The 17,260-nt window shown below is 44.6% G+C and overlaps 1 protein-coding gene across 1 annotated transcript in view; it reads right to left on the bottom strand.

Moving 5' to 3' along the window:
* Positions 1–16,197, bottom strand: part of yeats2 (YEATS domain containing 2) — a 20,786-nt gene extending 4,589 nt beyond the window's left edge. Inside the window, exons 1-25 of the mRNA XM_031854908.1 lie at positions 16,035–16,197; positions 15,557–15,662; positions 15,361–15,458; positions 15,107–15,199; positions 14,777–15,010; positions 14,528–14,646; positions 12,893–13,054; positions 11,111–11,222; positions 10,785–10,829; positions 10,539–10,707; positions 9,954–10,199; positions 9,245–9,412; positions 8,323–8,414; positions 7,418–7,606; positions 7,086–7,311; positions 6,333–6,491; positions 5,211–5,341; positions 4,309–4,455; positions 3,476–3,667; positions 1,660–2,032; positions 1,433–1,570; positions 933–1,058; positions 472–622; positions 253–329; positions 52–131 (exon numbers count right to left, since the gene is read on the bottom strand). Coding sequence (XP_031710768.1) covers positions 52–131; positions 253–329; positions 472–622; positions 933–1,058; positions 1,433–1,570; positions 1,660–2,032; positions 3,476–3,667; positions 4,309–4,455; positions 5,211–5,341; positions 6,333–6,491; positions 7,086–7,311; positions 7,418–7,606; positions 8,323–8,414; positions 9,245–9,412; positions 9,954–10,199; positions 10,539–10,707; positions 10,785–10,829; positions 11,111–11,222; positions 12,893–13,054; positions 14,528–14,646; positions 14,777–15,010; positions 15,107–15,199; positions 15,361–15,458; positions 15,557–15,656 — 3,627 coding nt within the window. The 5' untranslated portion in view covers positions 15,657–15,662; positions 16,035–16,197. The remainder of the gene's footprint in view (positions 1–51; positions 132–252; positions 330–471; positions 623–932; positions 1,059–1,432; positions 1,571–1,659; positions 2,033–3,475; positions 3,668–4,308; positions 4,456–5,210; positions 5,342–6,332; positions 6,492–7,085; positions 7,312–7,417; positions 7,607–8,322; positions 8,415–9,244; positions 9,413–9,953; positions 10,200–10,538; positions 10,708–10,784; positions 10,830–11,110; positions 11,223–12,892; positions 13,055–14,527; positions 14,647–14,776; positions 15,011–15,106; positions 15,200–15,360; positions 15,459–15,556; positions 15,663–16,034) is intronic.
* Positions 16,198–17,260: the final 1,063 nt, after the last annotated feature.

The raw sequence follows: 17,260 nt of genomic DNA, 5'->3' as shown, positions 1-17,260 counted from the left end.
ACACACACACACACACACACACACACACACACACACACATCAAAAAGTCACCTCTGACGCTCTGCGCTTGCCAATAGTCCAGGAATAGTACTGTTCTATTGAGGAGGCACAGAATGGATGGGAGTCCTCAGCTAAACAAACAAACAGAAGAATTAATCAGCTTGTCGTAAACACAGTGCGGTAGCTTTCAGTCGGTTTTAATATACGGAGTTGGTTTTTTAAGCATACCAAGTGGAAGGCAAGCTCACTTACTCTTATCTGGAACAATAAGAGGGAACTTCTTTATCACCGCCGTCAGCAGCTGCATCATGGTCTCTATGTGTTCAGTGCTGAGAAGGAATCACAAGTGTACATCTTAAAACCGTACATTCCTATGCTGGTTGCCATTTGACAGCTTTAATTCACAGACGATAAATGATCTGTCCTTTTAAGGATAAGTTAATGTGCATCCTGACTTGTTTGTGCACTTACTTGATGAGGTCGTGGGCGGCGTTATCTGCCCCTTGCTCCTGCTTGACTGTGGTAGCGGCGGCGCCGACGTTGACAGAAGTGGCGACGGGAGCAGTCACCGGGGGAGACGGACCAGCTGTGACAGCTGTGCTGGCGCCGGGCTCCGTCTTCACTGTGGCAGCAAGAGAGCGACGGCAGAACCGCAATGAGCGAGGGATTCATTTCAATAATCCCACACGATTAGTTTGAGGCTGAAATGTATCTTTTTTTTTATATTATTAAACATTTGAGAAGAGTTTTTTGTAGAAAAATGTGTCATCAGTACCAAAACTCAGTAATGTATTGCTACCAGTATCAAGAAAGTATGACGAGAATGGAAGAAAATTGAGGGAAAATGTAGGTTGGGAGTAAAAGTGTGAGAAGAATGAGAGAGGAGAGGGGAGTGGGTGGAGTGGGTGGAGCGGGGGATGGACCCCTCTCACCTTGTGCCAGAGGCAGGGCAAGGGAGGGGGACGCCTGTCTGGCAGGACTTGGGGAGGCTCCAGCTGCTCCAGGAGTGGTGGGAGAGGAGGAGGAAGGAGTACTGGAGACCGGGCCTTTAGACACCACTATACACAGAAGAAAACACACAGGCTGGATCAATGGCCCATTAGGTAAATAGGATGAAGATGATGTACTGCAGAGAGAATCTACAGTTGATGTTTCAGAGTCTGTCTCCAATAAATCACACCCTGTAGTCAAATGTATTGACAAAATGAACTCAGTCTTGCACTACAAAATGTTACATTTCAACATTTGCTCCTCAGAAACTTGTAAAAGATGTGGCACACCAACAAAGCAATCAATATCAATGCTGCTTCATGTTTTATTCAAATTGCAGCTGCCTTTAATCTACTTTGAGAAGTGATTCAGAGAGCACACAGGTCTGGAATGCACTCTTTGACTCTATGTAAACTAGTGATAAGGCAGACTGCTTACTCACCTTTCCCAATAGGCATGAGTATGGTCTGCACCCCCCCAGACCCGGGGCCTACCCCCAGCTGCTTGAGCTGGTTGGCAGGGATGGTTAAGACCGTTTGTTGTTGGGAGCTGGAACCTCCAGAATGGATTTTCAGCATACCTGCACCAAACAACACATTCAAGTTGTTTGTGGCTGGGCCTGTACCATGTTTGTTCAAGCAATTGAACTTGCACACACATACTGCATACCTGAGAGAGTGGCGGCCGCCTTCCCTCCTCCCGCAGCCATTCCGCTGACTAACGAGGCTGCAGTGACCAATGACGTGCCGCTGCTTTTGGGCACGCCCACCACCGTCCCCACCCCTGCCCCCTTGGACATGCTGACGACGGGGATGTTGGTGATGCCTTTGGCTACCGTTACCACAGCTCCCGTCGAACCTGCGGCACTCTTTGTCATCGTGGCGGAGTTTCCAGCACCCTTGACCAAGGCGGCCACCGCCGTCTTCGACAGGCTGCCTCCAGCAGCGGCACTGGCGCTCTTCGCTGCGCTGATTACCGCCGCTTGGTTGGCCGCCACCAGGAGCGAGTGGTGCGGAGAGGCAGACTTCCCGCCATCGGCAGCCTGCGGAGAACACACAGAGACACGGCTGTCAGCCAGGAAGTAAACACAAACACTGTCATTTCATTTGACAGCGTTTCATTTACAAAACATACTTTATAAGACAAAGAGGAGACAAAAATCTGTTCTGCAGCTATATGACAGATAATGTGCACATGATGTGACAATTATTGGTGTGACTAACCATTTTAAAAATACACATTGGTGTTTAAAAAGGGAGGGAGTGCTGGGAAATTGAATTCACTGTGGCTTCAAAGTTAGTGTTAATGGTCGCTTCTTTGCTCTGGTCACATTTTGTTTTCCAGTGCTGTGCAACTCCCAGAGTGAGATGTGCCCATCGAGTCACTGGTTTTATGGAATCCTCAAAGACAAAGGAGTCAATTCCTCTCCCGGAGAGTCCTCGTGATTAAATTAACGGTCCTGAAAGGACAGTTTTTCCAAAACAGGAACAGCAGTGATTTATTCCTCCTTTGTTTCTGCGTCAACATCTCCAGGACGGTGCGTGTTTCTCTGTTACATACTGTTTACATATTTGTTTTTGCCTGATGGAGCCTCTAGGAAGTCTTTTAGTGTGTTTCCATTTCTCAAGTTAATGAGGCCTGGCCACTGACTCTGAAGCTGTAATCACCCAAACACAGACCACGGCTGATGGACTGCTTAGGGCTCCTCGCACACCATACAAACTCTCTGCTCTCTGTGACAAACACAGCGCTGTCCGTGCTGCTGCACTCACTGGGTCACTCCTGCTTTAGTGGGAAATCACGAGAACTCACTTGCACAAAAGTTAAAACTAGAATTACCGCCTCACGGTTGTATGCCTCTGCCCACCAGTCAAGTTGCAGTTTATATTCATGTCTGTCCAAAATCTCATCACTTCATCATTTTATCCTTTTGGACAATTGTGAGAAATTGTCATTATTAGCTGATGAAATCTTGAGTTATGGCCATAAACGTGTTTTATGAGGTCACAGTGAAATTTGACCACCAAATTAAATCAGTTTATCCTTGAGTGCAAATGGACGTTTGTACTAAATATGAAGAAATGGCCCGCAGACGCTCCTCAGATATTGTGTGTACGAGAATGGACGGACAGACAACCAAAATATAAAAACAGCAAAAATGTTGGAAAAAACTTGGATTAATCCTTCTGCAAAAATCATCGAACTTCACTGTGAAAATAATCCAAAAAATCACAAAAAAAAAAACCTTCAAACTAATTATTTTTGTAATTTAGAAAATATGAAATTAAATATTTCATATCAAATTGTATTTGGCAGATATTAAACAAGGCAATCTGGGGTATTTTAAAAGAAAATAACCAGTTTGCAAGCGTAAAGAAATCAAATCCATTGTTAATGTAATGGCTGTATGGTTTGAAAGTACTTTTAAAAATGAACAGCTGTCAGGCAGAATAAAACAGAAGAATGTGAGGACTGTGAAACTAGCCTGTTGTTGACCGGCTGCCGCTGCCGCAGCACTGACGGAGCCGGGGGTGGAACTAGCGGCAGTGATGACTCCGCCTGTCATCCTCAATGTGGTCGTCCCCGGCTTGGACAAGTGGCCTGCTGCAGACGCCGTGACCGTCTTAACGGAGCCGTCAGACAACTTCATCTGTGCGCCCTGGGAGCCACCCACCACCTGTCAATCATAAAAAAACACAATGAATCTGAAACTAAGAGACACACGTCATGCAAATCTAAATATTTCTGTAATTGATGACGTTGAGTCGTCCCAGCCCTACATACGATTCACAACAACAGTCTATATCGACATACTTATATTGCAAAGGGAGCAAGTGATACCATTGGTATGTAAAGTCAAACAGTAAAATGCTGAAATATACATAAGTTACAGGTCAAACATTGTCTGTGAAAGAGTTTAAAGGTAATCCTTTAAAAGGCCATGGACTTAGGACAGTACAAAGGACACCCAGGGGTGCTCAGGGAGAGCTAAAGTGCTGACAAATACCAAAGGAGGTCTTCAAGAGGGATGCACCGATCAGACTTTTTCAGTCCCGATACCTGGGTTTGGGTATCGATATCGGACTAAGTGCTTCCCTAGTCTGTACTGGTCATTGTCCGGGGAGATCCCTAGTGATGAATACCCAAAAGACCAGCCAGTTAATCTGGGACAGTGCTTGTAGCTCTTCACTGTAGAAAAACGGGGCTTTTTGGAGATTGTGAAGCAAAAAAGGGGCACAAACACAACAGTAGTATTCAAAGCAGCTTCCATCAGTATCAGACATTGCAGAGGATCGGTCCTGCTCTCGGTCTCGTTACCTGAGCCAGGATAGCCGCCTTCTGTCCAGCTGTCACCCGGATGGCCTGCTGGGTAACAGCTGCTGGAGACGATGCTGCGTGACCTACCGAACTCGAACCTCCCTGCTTCCCCGAACCCTGTGCTGGCTGGCCCACCAGAAACGTGCCCTGAGGACAAGAAGGGTTAGGGATAGGGCAGAGATCCAACAACATATCACTCTGACTCAACCCAAAGTCAAGGGAATGGTCATGGTCTCACAGCATGCTGTACGGTATATTTGGAGGTACAAAATGCATCTATTACATCATGTGCTTCATCTTTTATATAATAGAATAGCTTACAGAAAATAAAATTAGCCTTCTACCAAACCGACGCATTATCCTGTAAGCTCGGAACTGGTGTGTGTGTGTGTGTGTGCGCACTAGCTCTTTAGCTGTTTATGGAGATTTGGAGAACATTTGTAGAGAACACCTTGAAGATTGATCATTATTAGGAAACACAGCCCAGATTCCTCACTTTAAATGTAGGTGGAAGCCTCTGCAGACCACTTCATTAAATGACGTTGGCTAAATGCACGGACAGCACTGTTCTAAAGCCGACTGCAGGATCAATGCTGCTGTAATGAATGTGTCTAATTAAGAACGCACCGGGCTCAACCGCTGCACTAGAATGGAGGGAAAAGAAGCCTCGTTTGCAGACTGTGCATGCGAGTCCTGTCACGCCATGAGGGAATAAACCTTCTGTTTCTAGTTTCCATACTTTGATGAAGCACTTCAAACTCTGCTCAACACATGCCAGCAAATACACACTAATGCTCTAATAAACACAAATGAGAGTCCACAACAACACAAAAGACATCAATAAGAGTTTTTTATATGAGTAACGATGTCATGTATAATAGCGTAAATGCATTTCTACCCACCTGTGGGGTCTGTTTAAGGATGTATGACGTGTAGGAGAGGTTAGAAGGCAGACTGCTGGATGAGGAAGAGGAGGAGGAGGAGGTCTGAGAAGCGCCAGCGCCTGCCGATGAGCTGCTCTGGGACTGCTGACCTAAATTACAGACAGTCACATAATCACATCGGCCTCAAATCTGATAAACAATCCCGTTATTCCTTATCCCAAATTACAGCTCATCTTCTATTTGCGTAATTTTCAAATAGGTTGAATCATATTGTACTTGACTAATGATTCTGAAGCAGAGCGATACAGAGCGATGCAGGTTCACTGCTGTGAAATTTGTATTTTAGATAAAATAGAGGATACTGCTTAATCTCTTTAATCTCATTGCGATTTCACAGGGGAGTGTGCCGTATGAGGGATTATAGCTCGCGGTACACATTAAATAAAATGCAGAAAGAAATAGATGACTACGACTGACTCACTGTCCAGAAGGTAGCGAAGCAGCCAAAATCTGTATCTGCCACCAGCATGCCTCAAATTGCAGAGTCACTTCAGAAGTGGGTTTCTTCCTTTTGCCAAACTTTATAATGAGCCGAGAGCAACAACATTGCTAACACGGCTGGCTACAGTTTGAGGGGACACTGACCCCGACCTACAGATTCATGAATTAGTTTCAGTTATTCCCAAACAGTCATGTAAGAGACACACAGCGGGCACAGTTGTGCAGAGCGAGATGCTGAAATATTCCCAGGCTTTCTGCGCACACTTAAATAATCATCACGGCCCAAATCAAAGAGAATTGTTTTTTTTCTTGCAGGAAACACTTTTTTTAAACGGGATGTTGTTTTACATTAGAGGGCTTGATATTGTGTCAGTGTGTCTGCTGGAGCGTCTGAGAAATCACTTGAAATGTCCAGAAAACTCAACTCAAAAATTCAGTGTAGCAGAGTCTGATGTAAGAAGGTGGCAAGTCTAACAAGACATTCTTAAAATTGGGTCAAAGGTCTAATCACCAAGAGCTTGACAGGAGTATATCAAGTATGTGACTTACAACCAGTATGAAGAAGGGAACAACTATTAACCGAAAACGATGCCAATGCCTGTATTTAAAAGGATCGATGTCGGATGCAGCATGTCTCACTTGCACTGGAGGCTCGGAGGATGGCTCCCTGTGGGATGAGAAGCAGCTTGCCCTTCCCCGAGGGGTTCTTGCTGTTGGTGGTCAGGTAGAGCTTGGTGCCTGGAGGTAAATTGGCCAGATTGGCCAAGTTGTTGGCTGGCAGCTGAAGAGTGGCCATCACTAAGGACACGCACAGAAAAACTATAATATTATTTACTCACCTCTGTTTTTGCACTGCAAATACATGAAGCTTAAGGGAAGACGTCTTTACACTCATCATTCACAAATCTCAGACGTCAACTCCAAGTTAAAACAACCAGATTTCGCCCCAATCTTTCTAAGCCAATCATATCATTGCTGTCAAAGTTGAAAACTGTTCTCTCTGCTGCTGTTGGTTGTCATTTCAGTACGAACCCTTGCTACCCTCCTTCACCCCATTCACCTCCAGTCTTCATCATATCTAGTGCCCAGTCCTGCTCCTCATCCCGTCATCAGATCTTCAACCAAGGGGAGATATTCCTGAACTACCCGCTTTAATATTCTACATCATGATGGGGTCTAATATTCACCTCATTGTGCACCATGTCATAAATCATTGTTTACTCTAAATGAAGTCTCCTGATTGAAGTAACAATATGAACACATTTTCCTGGGCTAAGCTGCATATCCAATTTAAAATGTTTGGTGGAATTCAAAATTGTTGTTCCAATAATGCTTGTGTTGCCTTAGTGCCACATGAACCTGTGCATCGTGTGTGTGTGTGTGAACTCTGACCTCCACTCTTGCCACTTGAACCACCAGCCGCCTTGGCAGCGGCCTGCTGACCAGAGATGCCACTGGCTCCACTGACGATGGCTTTAGCGACTCCCTGAGCCAAAACCTGCTTCCCCCCCATCACCTTGGACACAGGGCTGCCCTTCGCCACCAGAATCTGTCCACTGCTGATAGCCACCTGTTTGACCGCAGACTGCAGTGTCGAGCTCACAGGAATGCCTAACATCTAGAAATGAGAGTTTTTGAATGACAGCATAGACACATCACTGTTAACGTGTAAATGATTGATGTGCTTTCTGTGTGGGTGGATGCAAGAGGCATGCCAGACTGACCTTGCTAGTGGTGGCCCCCGTGGCCCCTCCTGCCTGTTTCTGGGCCGACATGGAGATCATGTGACCTCCCTTCACTGCGACAAACTGGTGTGCTGCTGTAGCGGCAGGTTGCTGCTGCTGGCTGGTTACTGTGGAAACCATCTGCTGCTGATGTGTCGAAACTTCCCCCGGCTCCTGCTTGATGATAACCTGCAAAACAAGTGAGTGCACATGGAGAGGAGGACTGTAACAGGAAGGCCACCGTACCTCGAAAACAACAACAGTGTAGCTGTTATCACGGTGTACATTTAATGACACATTTTCACTGCTAAATTAAGATTCACTTATTTTTTTTTCAACAAACTACAGACTGCAGAGCTTAGAGAGGAGTTTTGAAAATCAGTGTCATCATTAATTCATCAAAGAGATGTTTCTACATTCCCCATCGGCCCTGACCTTTGGTACCACAGTAGGTGCTGAGCGACCTACAACAGAAACAACTGTAGAGTCTGAGCCAACGAGAGTACCGCTGTGATGAGACAGAAGTTAGGAAGTGAAATGGTATTTCATTCTTTGTAGACGGCGACAGGCTGATTAGCATATGGTAGTGGGAGGATTTTGCAGCGGGGTATTGACACTGAGTGAAACAGAACCATGCAATTGTGCTTCTGCACAAGCTTTTGCAAAGCTCACAGCAGCAGCCCCCCCCCCCCCCCCCCCTATCTTTAGAGGGATGTCCCATTTAAATTGCTTGCCAAGGCATTCACATCTGCTGAAGATAGCACCCTGGCCTGCTATTAATACCACCTTGGTTTGTTAAAGATACAGATACTACAGGGACAGACAAAGACAAAGTGGTGGGAAGAGATCAGTAAAAAGAGAGGTTTCAGTTTATAACAACTCTGTTAAAGACTCTACCAACTCACCTTCATCCCTGACGAGAGGAAGGTGCCAGTGTGAACTTTGGGGGCTGGAGAGCGAGCGCCTTGAGCAACAGACTGTTTGGCTGAGGGGCTTCCTGTGGAGTAATTTGCACAAAACACACACAGAATAAATCATGGAGGAGATGACTGTGTGACTTGGTGAGGGTTCACTGCAGCTCTTGCCATCCTTTCAAAGGACATCACGCCATTGTGTTGCGAGGTGACAGCTCCCCCGCCAGGGTTACTCAGCGCGGGCGTTGAAGCAGAGCAATTTCCGTCCCTTACCTACCGCATTTAACATTTGTTTTATCCCAGGATTGGTGAATCAGCCACAACACCCACATCACCCAGCTTGATAAAAACATCTGACACTCGAGCCCTGCTGCCAGATCTGGTTGAGCTGTGGAGGAAGAGTGGGAGTGGCTGAGTGGGCGAGAAAGAGCGAGCCATCTCAGGGAAAGAGCTTCTAAGTGGAACATGAACCGACGCTGCTGATGTGAGGAAGTAAATGCAATAGCCTTGGTGATGTTAGATGACTCTGCTCCACGATGGGGTGATGCATACATAAAGCGCACAATCGCTTCATCTTTGGAAATAATTGCACACCTTGTTCATATACACACACAAATCCATACGAAACTTGATTGTGAGCGTGGGGGGGGGGGGGGGGTCTCACCCTCCTAATCTGGCCATAAAACAGAGCAGCTCAGTCACCATAGTAACCTGCTGGCTCACCACACGTCATAATTTATGATCGCAAAACAGGAACAAAAGAGAAACACAGGAACAGATAGAGGCATAGGAAAGAACCAGAAGGGAAGAAGTACAAAGAGCTGGATGAGAAAGTACAAAGTAAAAAAATAAAGGTCTATATTCTATGTGGGCGGCTCAGACTCCGCTTTGACACAGAGTGGGAGATGCGTACCTGTGGCGGCAGCGGATGAGGAAGCCATGCCGATCACCTGGCCAGGCTTGTCAACAATGATGTAAGGGTTATTGAGGACCGATGAGGAGCTCTGCTTGCTGTGGACCGGGGTCGAGGTGGTCGGTGTGCGAGGCAGTGGCGAGTGGCTCGGGGTGGAGATGGGAGACCCTGTGGGGAAGAAAGTATTCAGGCTCTTAGAGGAATAACTGGGATGTTAATAAGGAATAGATGTTTATTTTTTTTTCCCTTTGTGCAACCTGCTAGTCAAGCAATTTGGCCCAACTTAAAACTGTCCATGATGCAGATTTAAAGAAGTCAGATGAGGCAGAAACATTTCTTTTCCTGCAGAAAACATTTCTATAATTTTTGCCTGGAACAGCAAAAGGAGAAAATCATGAGGATTCTTGTTCCTCCCTTATTCTTGTGATGGCTGCATTTTAAATAATTAGACCAAGTGAAGAATGAAGACCAATGCCAGGGAACAGAATGTGCAAAATACATGGAAACGGAACAATAGTGGAACTCTCAGAGTTTAATATCGACACAAAAGTGTATGCGGTCAGCATTTCTTAGTGGTGTTCATCTTTGATATGTAAAATCTGAAACAAACGAATCTTCTAAAAACATCTGACAGTAGGCCGTTAGGCGACACGCAAAGCGAGGAAGAATTCACACGAATGTCAAACGGCCACTGTGTGGAGACATTTACCTGAAACTATTTTACAGCTCATGGTGATTGGTTGGAACGATTTACTGGGAGACTCGGCAGGGCTGGGCGGCTGGTGTCCCAGCGGGACAATCTTACAGCTCGCTGTGATAGGCTGGAAGGCAGAGTTGCCATGGGAACCCAGAGTGATCCTGTCGGCGACTTTGGGTCGGGTCGGAGTGCGTTCACCGGCGGCGAGGCTGGCGCCAGGGCCACCTGCAGACCTCCCCGGCTCCACTTTGATGAAACCTCGAAAAGGGAAATGAAAGAGTAGATTTCCTTTATCCTCATCTGGAGTTAAGTTACGCATCTCGTGACAGAGTTACAGATGTAAAGAAATCTTGCATTGTTTACATCCAGGTTTACTAGCCAGCAGTTGTCTTCTTCACTGCTTTTATTGGTGCAATGTTATGTTACAACAAAGCAGCATGAAACCATTTCATCTGCATGCTTGCGTGTGTGCAATGTGGATCTTCAACCACTACGCGTATGTACAATACTAAACAAAAACGGGGAACTAGTGGTCAAAAACTTTAATTACTACAGTGTAAATATACTTTTTCACAATCAATGTTTCTGTGTGCATACCTTTGTCTACACTGACATCGTGTGAGATGGGAGAACTGGAGCGTCCATAACTCTGGGCCAGGGAGGTGGCCGACGTGGGGCTGGCTGCTCTGTGAGTCACCTTGGAGGAAGAGGGCTGAGGGATGTAGTCCTCCCCAAGAGAGTTCCTATAGAGCTCCACATCAACCACCTGGAACAAATATAGCTCACTGTCAGAGGGAAGCTCTGAGGGGGGAAAAGTCAACAGAGGGAGCATTAATAACTTACAGTTTCTGCCCCGAGCGTCTGCAGCCCAGTGTATGTTCTGTCCAGCTGCAGGAAAAGAACAGATAGATACAAATAAAGACTTTAATTCATGGTCATGTGCCCAAATCAATTAAGTAGGTACAAGTATACTTTAGGGAACAATAAATGATCATCAGTACCTAATTTGTAATTTACCAGTGGCAGTACAGAAGTCATCACACACACAAAGGACTTCTTAGACACACCAACAAGAGGCTCAGTTAACAACTGCATGTGGAAAAACACCGTGTCTCAGTCTGAAGAGGAAAACAAGCCGACTGGCGGTGTGGTCCACGATGTGGTCTGACCTTTAACTGGTGGATGATGTCAATGCGTTTGTTGCGGGGGTCTTTGAAGTGGATCTGGATCCTCACAGGAAACTCCCCCCAACCGCGACGTGTTAAATGAAAGGGTGGCTCACTGAGGACAAACACATTCAAAAAGCCTGATGTAAAAAAAAAATGAAGGATGCAGCACAAAAACAGGAAGTGACAAAACAAGCCAATGAATCCATCGGTACCAACCCTGTCATCCTTGTTGGGAAGGGGGCTGAATAAAGCCAAACATGTCGGCAAAATTTAGGCGAGGGAAAAGTGGCATTGAATTTTTGGAGGGGTCCCTTGACCTCTTACCCTAAAATATGTGAATTAAAATGGGTTCTATGGGTACACAAGTCACTCTACAATTACAAACTACAGACCTGGGGCATGTACAGTGTATGACTTTAATAGGTCTGTTCATAATGAGGGGATTTATGAGCAGTTTCCAGAGCAGAAGTATTCGCCATCCAATCGTGGTTTTAGATAATAAAATCACAGCATGGCTTTTCTGTGGTGTTCCTTGAGGTCCAGGTGTCCAGATTTTTGATCTTGTATTTAAATGAATGACTTTGAAGGTCTCTCATCTTCTCCCCCTTTGAAGCTTGAGGTTTTCATCCCCTCACAACAGAAACTGTTCCAACTGCCAGCACTTACAAGGACATGTCTATGTGCATGCGCATCATGTGTGTGTCTATTCAAGAATAGACTATGAGTGATGCATTATTGTTTTTTTTTATCTTACTTATGTTCATCCCCTACATGCAGGCTGTGTCGAGACAGAGCACAGAGCAGCGAGGCTGTGTGGGGTTCACTTGGCATGAAGACTCGAGTCAGTCAGAGGGAGCTTATGAGAGGCTGTTTCTGCAACGTGAGTGCCGTGTCAGCGGAAAGATCCAAGAGGCTACAGCTCAGGATAAGGATTGCTGGCTGATGAAAGAGATCATTTATTCAAAAGCCATGGGAGAAATTTGAATCCATTGCCACTTTTAGAAGATAAAAACTAAAATGAGACATCTTAACCACAGAGCCTGAGGCAATAAGCTCTCTTCCTTCTAGACACCTAAATTAAGTGCGCGACACAAATCTACACACCTTTGGGCTAAGCCACACACCTAAACACGCGTGTTTTTTTGAGTGACTCCACTGTGAAGGTGTGACCACTATTGGTCATGTTCATGTTGACGTCTAGTCTGACTCATTGTGTGCTAAACGACGTCACAGACCCCACCCTAATGATGTGCGTGCACAATGAATATGTCTTTTCTTAAATATCTTAAATATTTAGATATGATTGATGGGCATTAAGCTGGATGAGCTGTATCACCTAATCTCCACAAGGAGGCACTGTTTATTAAATTTACAACTGAGTCTGAATTACCCAGTGTGAACATCAGCACTTGAGAGGCTGGTCTGAAAGTTGTTTCATTAAACGTGAGCCGATGACGGAGACAGTCCATCACGCATCCTGGTGCCATTATTCAAATTGTTTCCTTGCTTAGTTCAGTTTGGCAAGTGGTGCGTGGAAAGAGGCGGGGCCAACTACTGACCTAGAATAATGGTGTCAGTTTGGAAGTAAACATTGTGTCTACATGCAACACACCACGTGACGGCAAATGTTATTGGAGTTGTCGTTTGTCCCGATCTCTCTGACTTCTGCTGTTAAATCAGCACCCAAGTGCTAAGTTGTGCAACAAGAGGGGGAGCTCTGCCTGTGTGCATGACTGAAGAGTGCAAACACACTCAAACAAACTCAAACAGACACACACAAACCTGACTTCCACCAAGTCGTTGGGTTTGTAGCTGGGATGCAAGAAGAACCAGACTTTCTTCACAAAGTGGTCGATACTGGGCTCCCTCCTGGAGCCCCTGACGTACACCATCCACTTATGGGTGGACTGGTCGTTTTCTTCACGCTTATCTGGGGGAATGTACCTGAGGGTGAGAGATAAAGAGCAAAGACAACCAGAGGGGCCTTCTTAATACGCGCACCTATGATGTAGAGCACGAGAAATGACATTCCAGCTTAGCCCTTCAGGATATTTAGAGTGCACAACAAATATGGGCCTCGTCATTCAAGCTTCCTAGAAATAGCATGTGCTTCGTATTACACTGAAACAAGCGGTCTTGAGGAACCGCAAGGTATCTGGATCAACCCGTGCCCAGGGGAAAATAAATGAAATGAAGTATATAAAAAAAATAAATAAATAAAATAAAATAAAATTTAAAAAAAAGGCATTATTCTTGATAAAAACGGCATCAAGACCGGGCTTGTAATGAAACCAAATTGTGTCTCAGCTCTTCAGTCCACAGTCACGTAATAACTGTTGAGGGAGAGACATACCTGAAGAGTCGCACTAACTTACATCAAAACAACAACCACTCTAGTGTACAGTTCATCAACATTTTGCACAGGACACATTTTATAAAAAATAACATTTTATCATATTTGCTCAAACTATCACTATACCCTGACCGTAGCGCATGAGAAAGATACATTCTACTACGCTCAAAGGAAAACAACAAAGCAGAGCCGACGAGTCTCTAACACAGCTGACAATCACCGCTTGTGAACTCTGATCAAACTGTCAAACTGCCTATTTCTCAATTTTCGGAAACATATCTTAATGTATCAATTAGCTGTAAAATGAGAAAGTTTATGACCTGGCTGCAATGTTGAAAACAGTCGAGCCAAAACCGAGCATGGCCCACCGGCCGGAGCAAACTTAAAGTATTATGGCTAAAACAGTACAGGTGATAAATAGGTAATGCAGTAACAGAATCTTGTTTCATTTGATCAGCGCTGCCTCGTTTTTTACATTTGGATCGGAATTCACAAGCAGTGATTGACAGCTGCGTTCATTGGCTCTTATTGGTTGTTTTCCTTCGGGAGCGGTGGTGGAAACTTGCAAATGCCTTTAGGAGCACTAAGAGGAGGCAGAGGAACCTGTTCTCACATATTATATCTGTCTCACGCACTACTGTCAGGATATAGTGACAGGTTGAGCAAATATGATAGAAAATTCTTTTCAAAAAAAGTTTCCAACGGAACCTTTCAGTGATATTTGTATCTTTGACTAACAGCACCTCGTTGTAATGACATGTCATTGTTTTTAACAAGAGAAATTAGAAACATCGACATATTTGCCAAATGTCTACGGTTTTCAAAGAGATTGATGGAAATCCAAACTTTGATGTTATGATTGTGTTTCTTCCAACATTCTGAGCCATTAAAATAAAGGAGGAGAGGTCTTTTTGTGATCTGAAACATATTCAACAGTTCCTCTATCATGTTAACAGTCTCATGACTTCCTAAGATGCTCCTAAACTACAAAGGCCTGCTCTACATTATACTAAGTCAGAAAGATGACAAAGTGAATAAAACTTTTGCTTAGTTTGGTAACATACCTGGACACGTTCCCCACTACAATGGTCTTCTTTGCATAGAGTCTAGAGGCTTCATTTCCAGCAGTGTGATAAGTGACCCTCTGCTCTGCTCCTAAGGACAACGGCACGCCAAACGTGTCCTACGACAAATGATGGAGAACATTACAAGCTCGATGAAAGAAAAAAGAAAGAAAAAACCCTGCAAGATTAATGCTGGTACCACTTTGCATTCATCAAATAAACCCTGTCATCTTTGTCACTTGAACTCACTTTGCCTGTATTGCGCCCGGGTCTGCGCTCCTGCCTGCTGCCGTCCTCTCTCCAGGCCCCCTCTCCGTCCCTCTCAGCTCCCTCTCCTTGCTGTGAGAGGGACTCGGACTCCGAGTGGGCCAGAGAAGGAGTCTCGGAGCCCTGGTTGAGAGGGGAAGAGGACCGGGATGGGGACTCCAGGAACCGTCGGATGGCCGGATGGTTCAGCACGGCAGGGTCACTCTTAGAAACATGCTAGGACACAGAAGAAACGAGGGTTGCTGCTTCTGTACTATTCCACCACTGTAGAGCAGCTGACAGTTGTCTGAGCATCAATATACGGGAATCTACCTCCGGGAGCTTTGTTATTCCAGCGTTGGCATAATAATTAGCCACTATGCATGCCCTGAGCTTGTCCATCATCCTCCTGGCTTCATTGAGTCTCTGCAAAACAATGGGAAAAACAATTAACCAAAATGCTCTGCTTTATACTGTAAACACACAACAAGTATGCAAGTTACTTTTTGTATCTCTGCATTACTGATACAAGTGAACGAGTGAAATATCGTACAATGAAATGAAGAAAAAACCGGAGATAACGTTACCTGACTTATCACATCTATCTCATGCTCTTTGTTCTTCATCTCCAAAGAAAACTGCTCTCTGATGATGGTTTCAATCTTCTGCACCGCTGCTTCTCGTGCTGAAGAGGCAGGAGGTACACGTATTAAAAGAAAGTCAGGTGTCACAACATGCAACTAAAGCACATACACTGTCTCAGGGTTCGGATCATAAACTCACCATTATGTTCAGCCGCTTTGTTTCTCTTACTGTTTTGAAACAGCGAAATGTCATCATAGTCGGGGTCGTTTCCTTCTATTTTCCTTTTAACTCCTGACATGACCGCCTGCGAAGAAGAACATATTAAGAAAAATGCATCTCAAAACAGCTAAAGTTAGCTACTCACACCCATGCTCCCATGGCCAGTTGTTATGGTAGCACACTTAGCATCGAATTAGCCGGCTAGCAGAGGAGCTGATTCCCACAGCTAACTTTAGCACGGACTGGATAGCTAGTTATGCTAATATAGGAGAAACCAGAGCCTCCAATGAAGCCAATTGTAAACCAAATGATTAAACGTTACGCTACCAGATAGTGTCTAACGTTCGTGTAGCCGGCAGTGGTACCGTTAGCCAACTGCTAGCCTTGTTTGTTAATTTAGCTAACGTTAGCACACAGTTGTATACACCGATTCAATCCGTTTGAAATGTAAACTTACTGGAGTGCCCTGTGCTGGGGAGCAACGTTTCTTTGTAAGGCGTGTGTTTTAATTCAGTGATAGCATATCCTTTGCGTTATGCTATATTCATCTCACACACTTATGTGTTGTAAATTGCTAAATCTCGAGGTGGACAAGTAAGCTAAGAGGTGGATAGTTAGCCTTGCAACTCACCAGAATAGCCACCAGGGACCACTGTTTTACAAAGACATAACAATACACAAGAACTCAGGAATTTTACTCTCTCATCATTTCTTTATGACTGCTTCAATGGGAATCCTTAATGCCATCATATGAGTGTGGCAGGATTGACTACAATCAGGCAATGATTTCTTTAAGAACAGCAATGCACAGATGCTTGCTTTTAAGCCAGGACAGTTATAGCTGTAGACCTGTAGGTATTACTGCTATTAATCTTACATGTTTAATGTTCACATGCCATGAACTAAAAGATCAACATGTGACACGAAGTGAAACAAGTTTCTAATGTGCACATGAAGTCCACAATATAGATTAAAAAAAAATCCTCTCCTCCAGCAGTGTGGAGTTTGGCCAAATTTATTTTAAAAAGCTAATTTTCCAAGAGATACTTAACACGCACCACATAGTTTCCTTGTCTGATGACTGTCAATGTACATCACTATACATGGTAGCACTAAGAACTTCTATACTATTCAAAAGTAGGTCAGTTTGTCATGTTTTGTTGAATCTACCCTTTTTATTGAGACCAGAACAATGACGTCTTCTGCTGTACCCCACTTATTAGTTTGTGCATGTTTGTGGCCTTCACCAGGAGTGAGTATGCAGCCAATGCCAATTATCTTATAAACAAGATTAATTAGCTGACACAAACTTAGAGACACTGTGCCCATAAGAATCTGTGAGAAGAATGTTTGTGGTTTTTAATAAACTAATCCATAAGATGGAGTATATAATCACCACATTAGACAAAACAAAAAGGCCTCATGAATGTTTATTGCAGAACGAGTTGCTCAATACCAGCTTGAAAGAGTGTGGCTGCTTTCTTGTTCAACACGATGGCTCATACAAACATCACCAATAACAGTGATTCGTCCCCTGATCAGATAAAGGATTCACCAGCCATACGGAGCAGATAGCAGACATTTTGATAAGACTTCCTATTGTATTTATTGTAGTTGGTTGTTAACAAGAAATCTGCAATGTCTTCATCAAAATCTTTAGTGTGGTTGGTGGTGCTACGGGTT

The sequence above is a fragment of the Anarrhichthys ocellatus genome, unplaced genomic scaffold, assembly GCF_004355925.1.
Source record: "Anarrhichthys ocellatus isolate YVR2014 unplaced genomic scaffold, GSC_Weel_1.0 scaffold15, whole genome shotgun sequence".
NCBI lineage: Eukaryota > Metazoa > Chordata > Actinopteri > Perciformes > Anarhichadidae > Anarrhichthys > Anarrhichthys ocellatus.
This window is presented reverse-complemented; position numbering and strand designations above follow the sequence as displayed.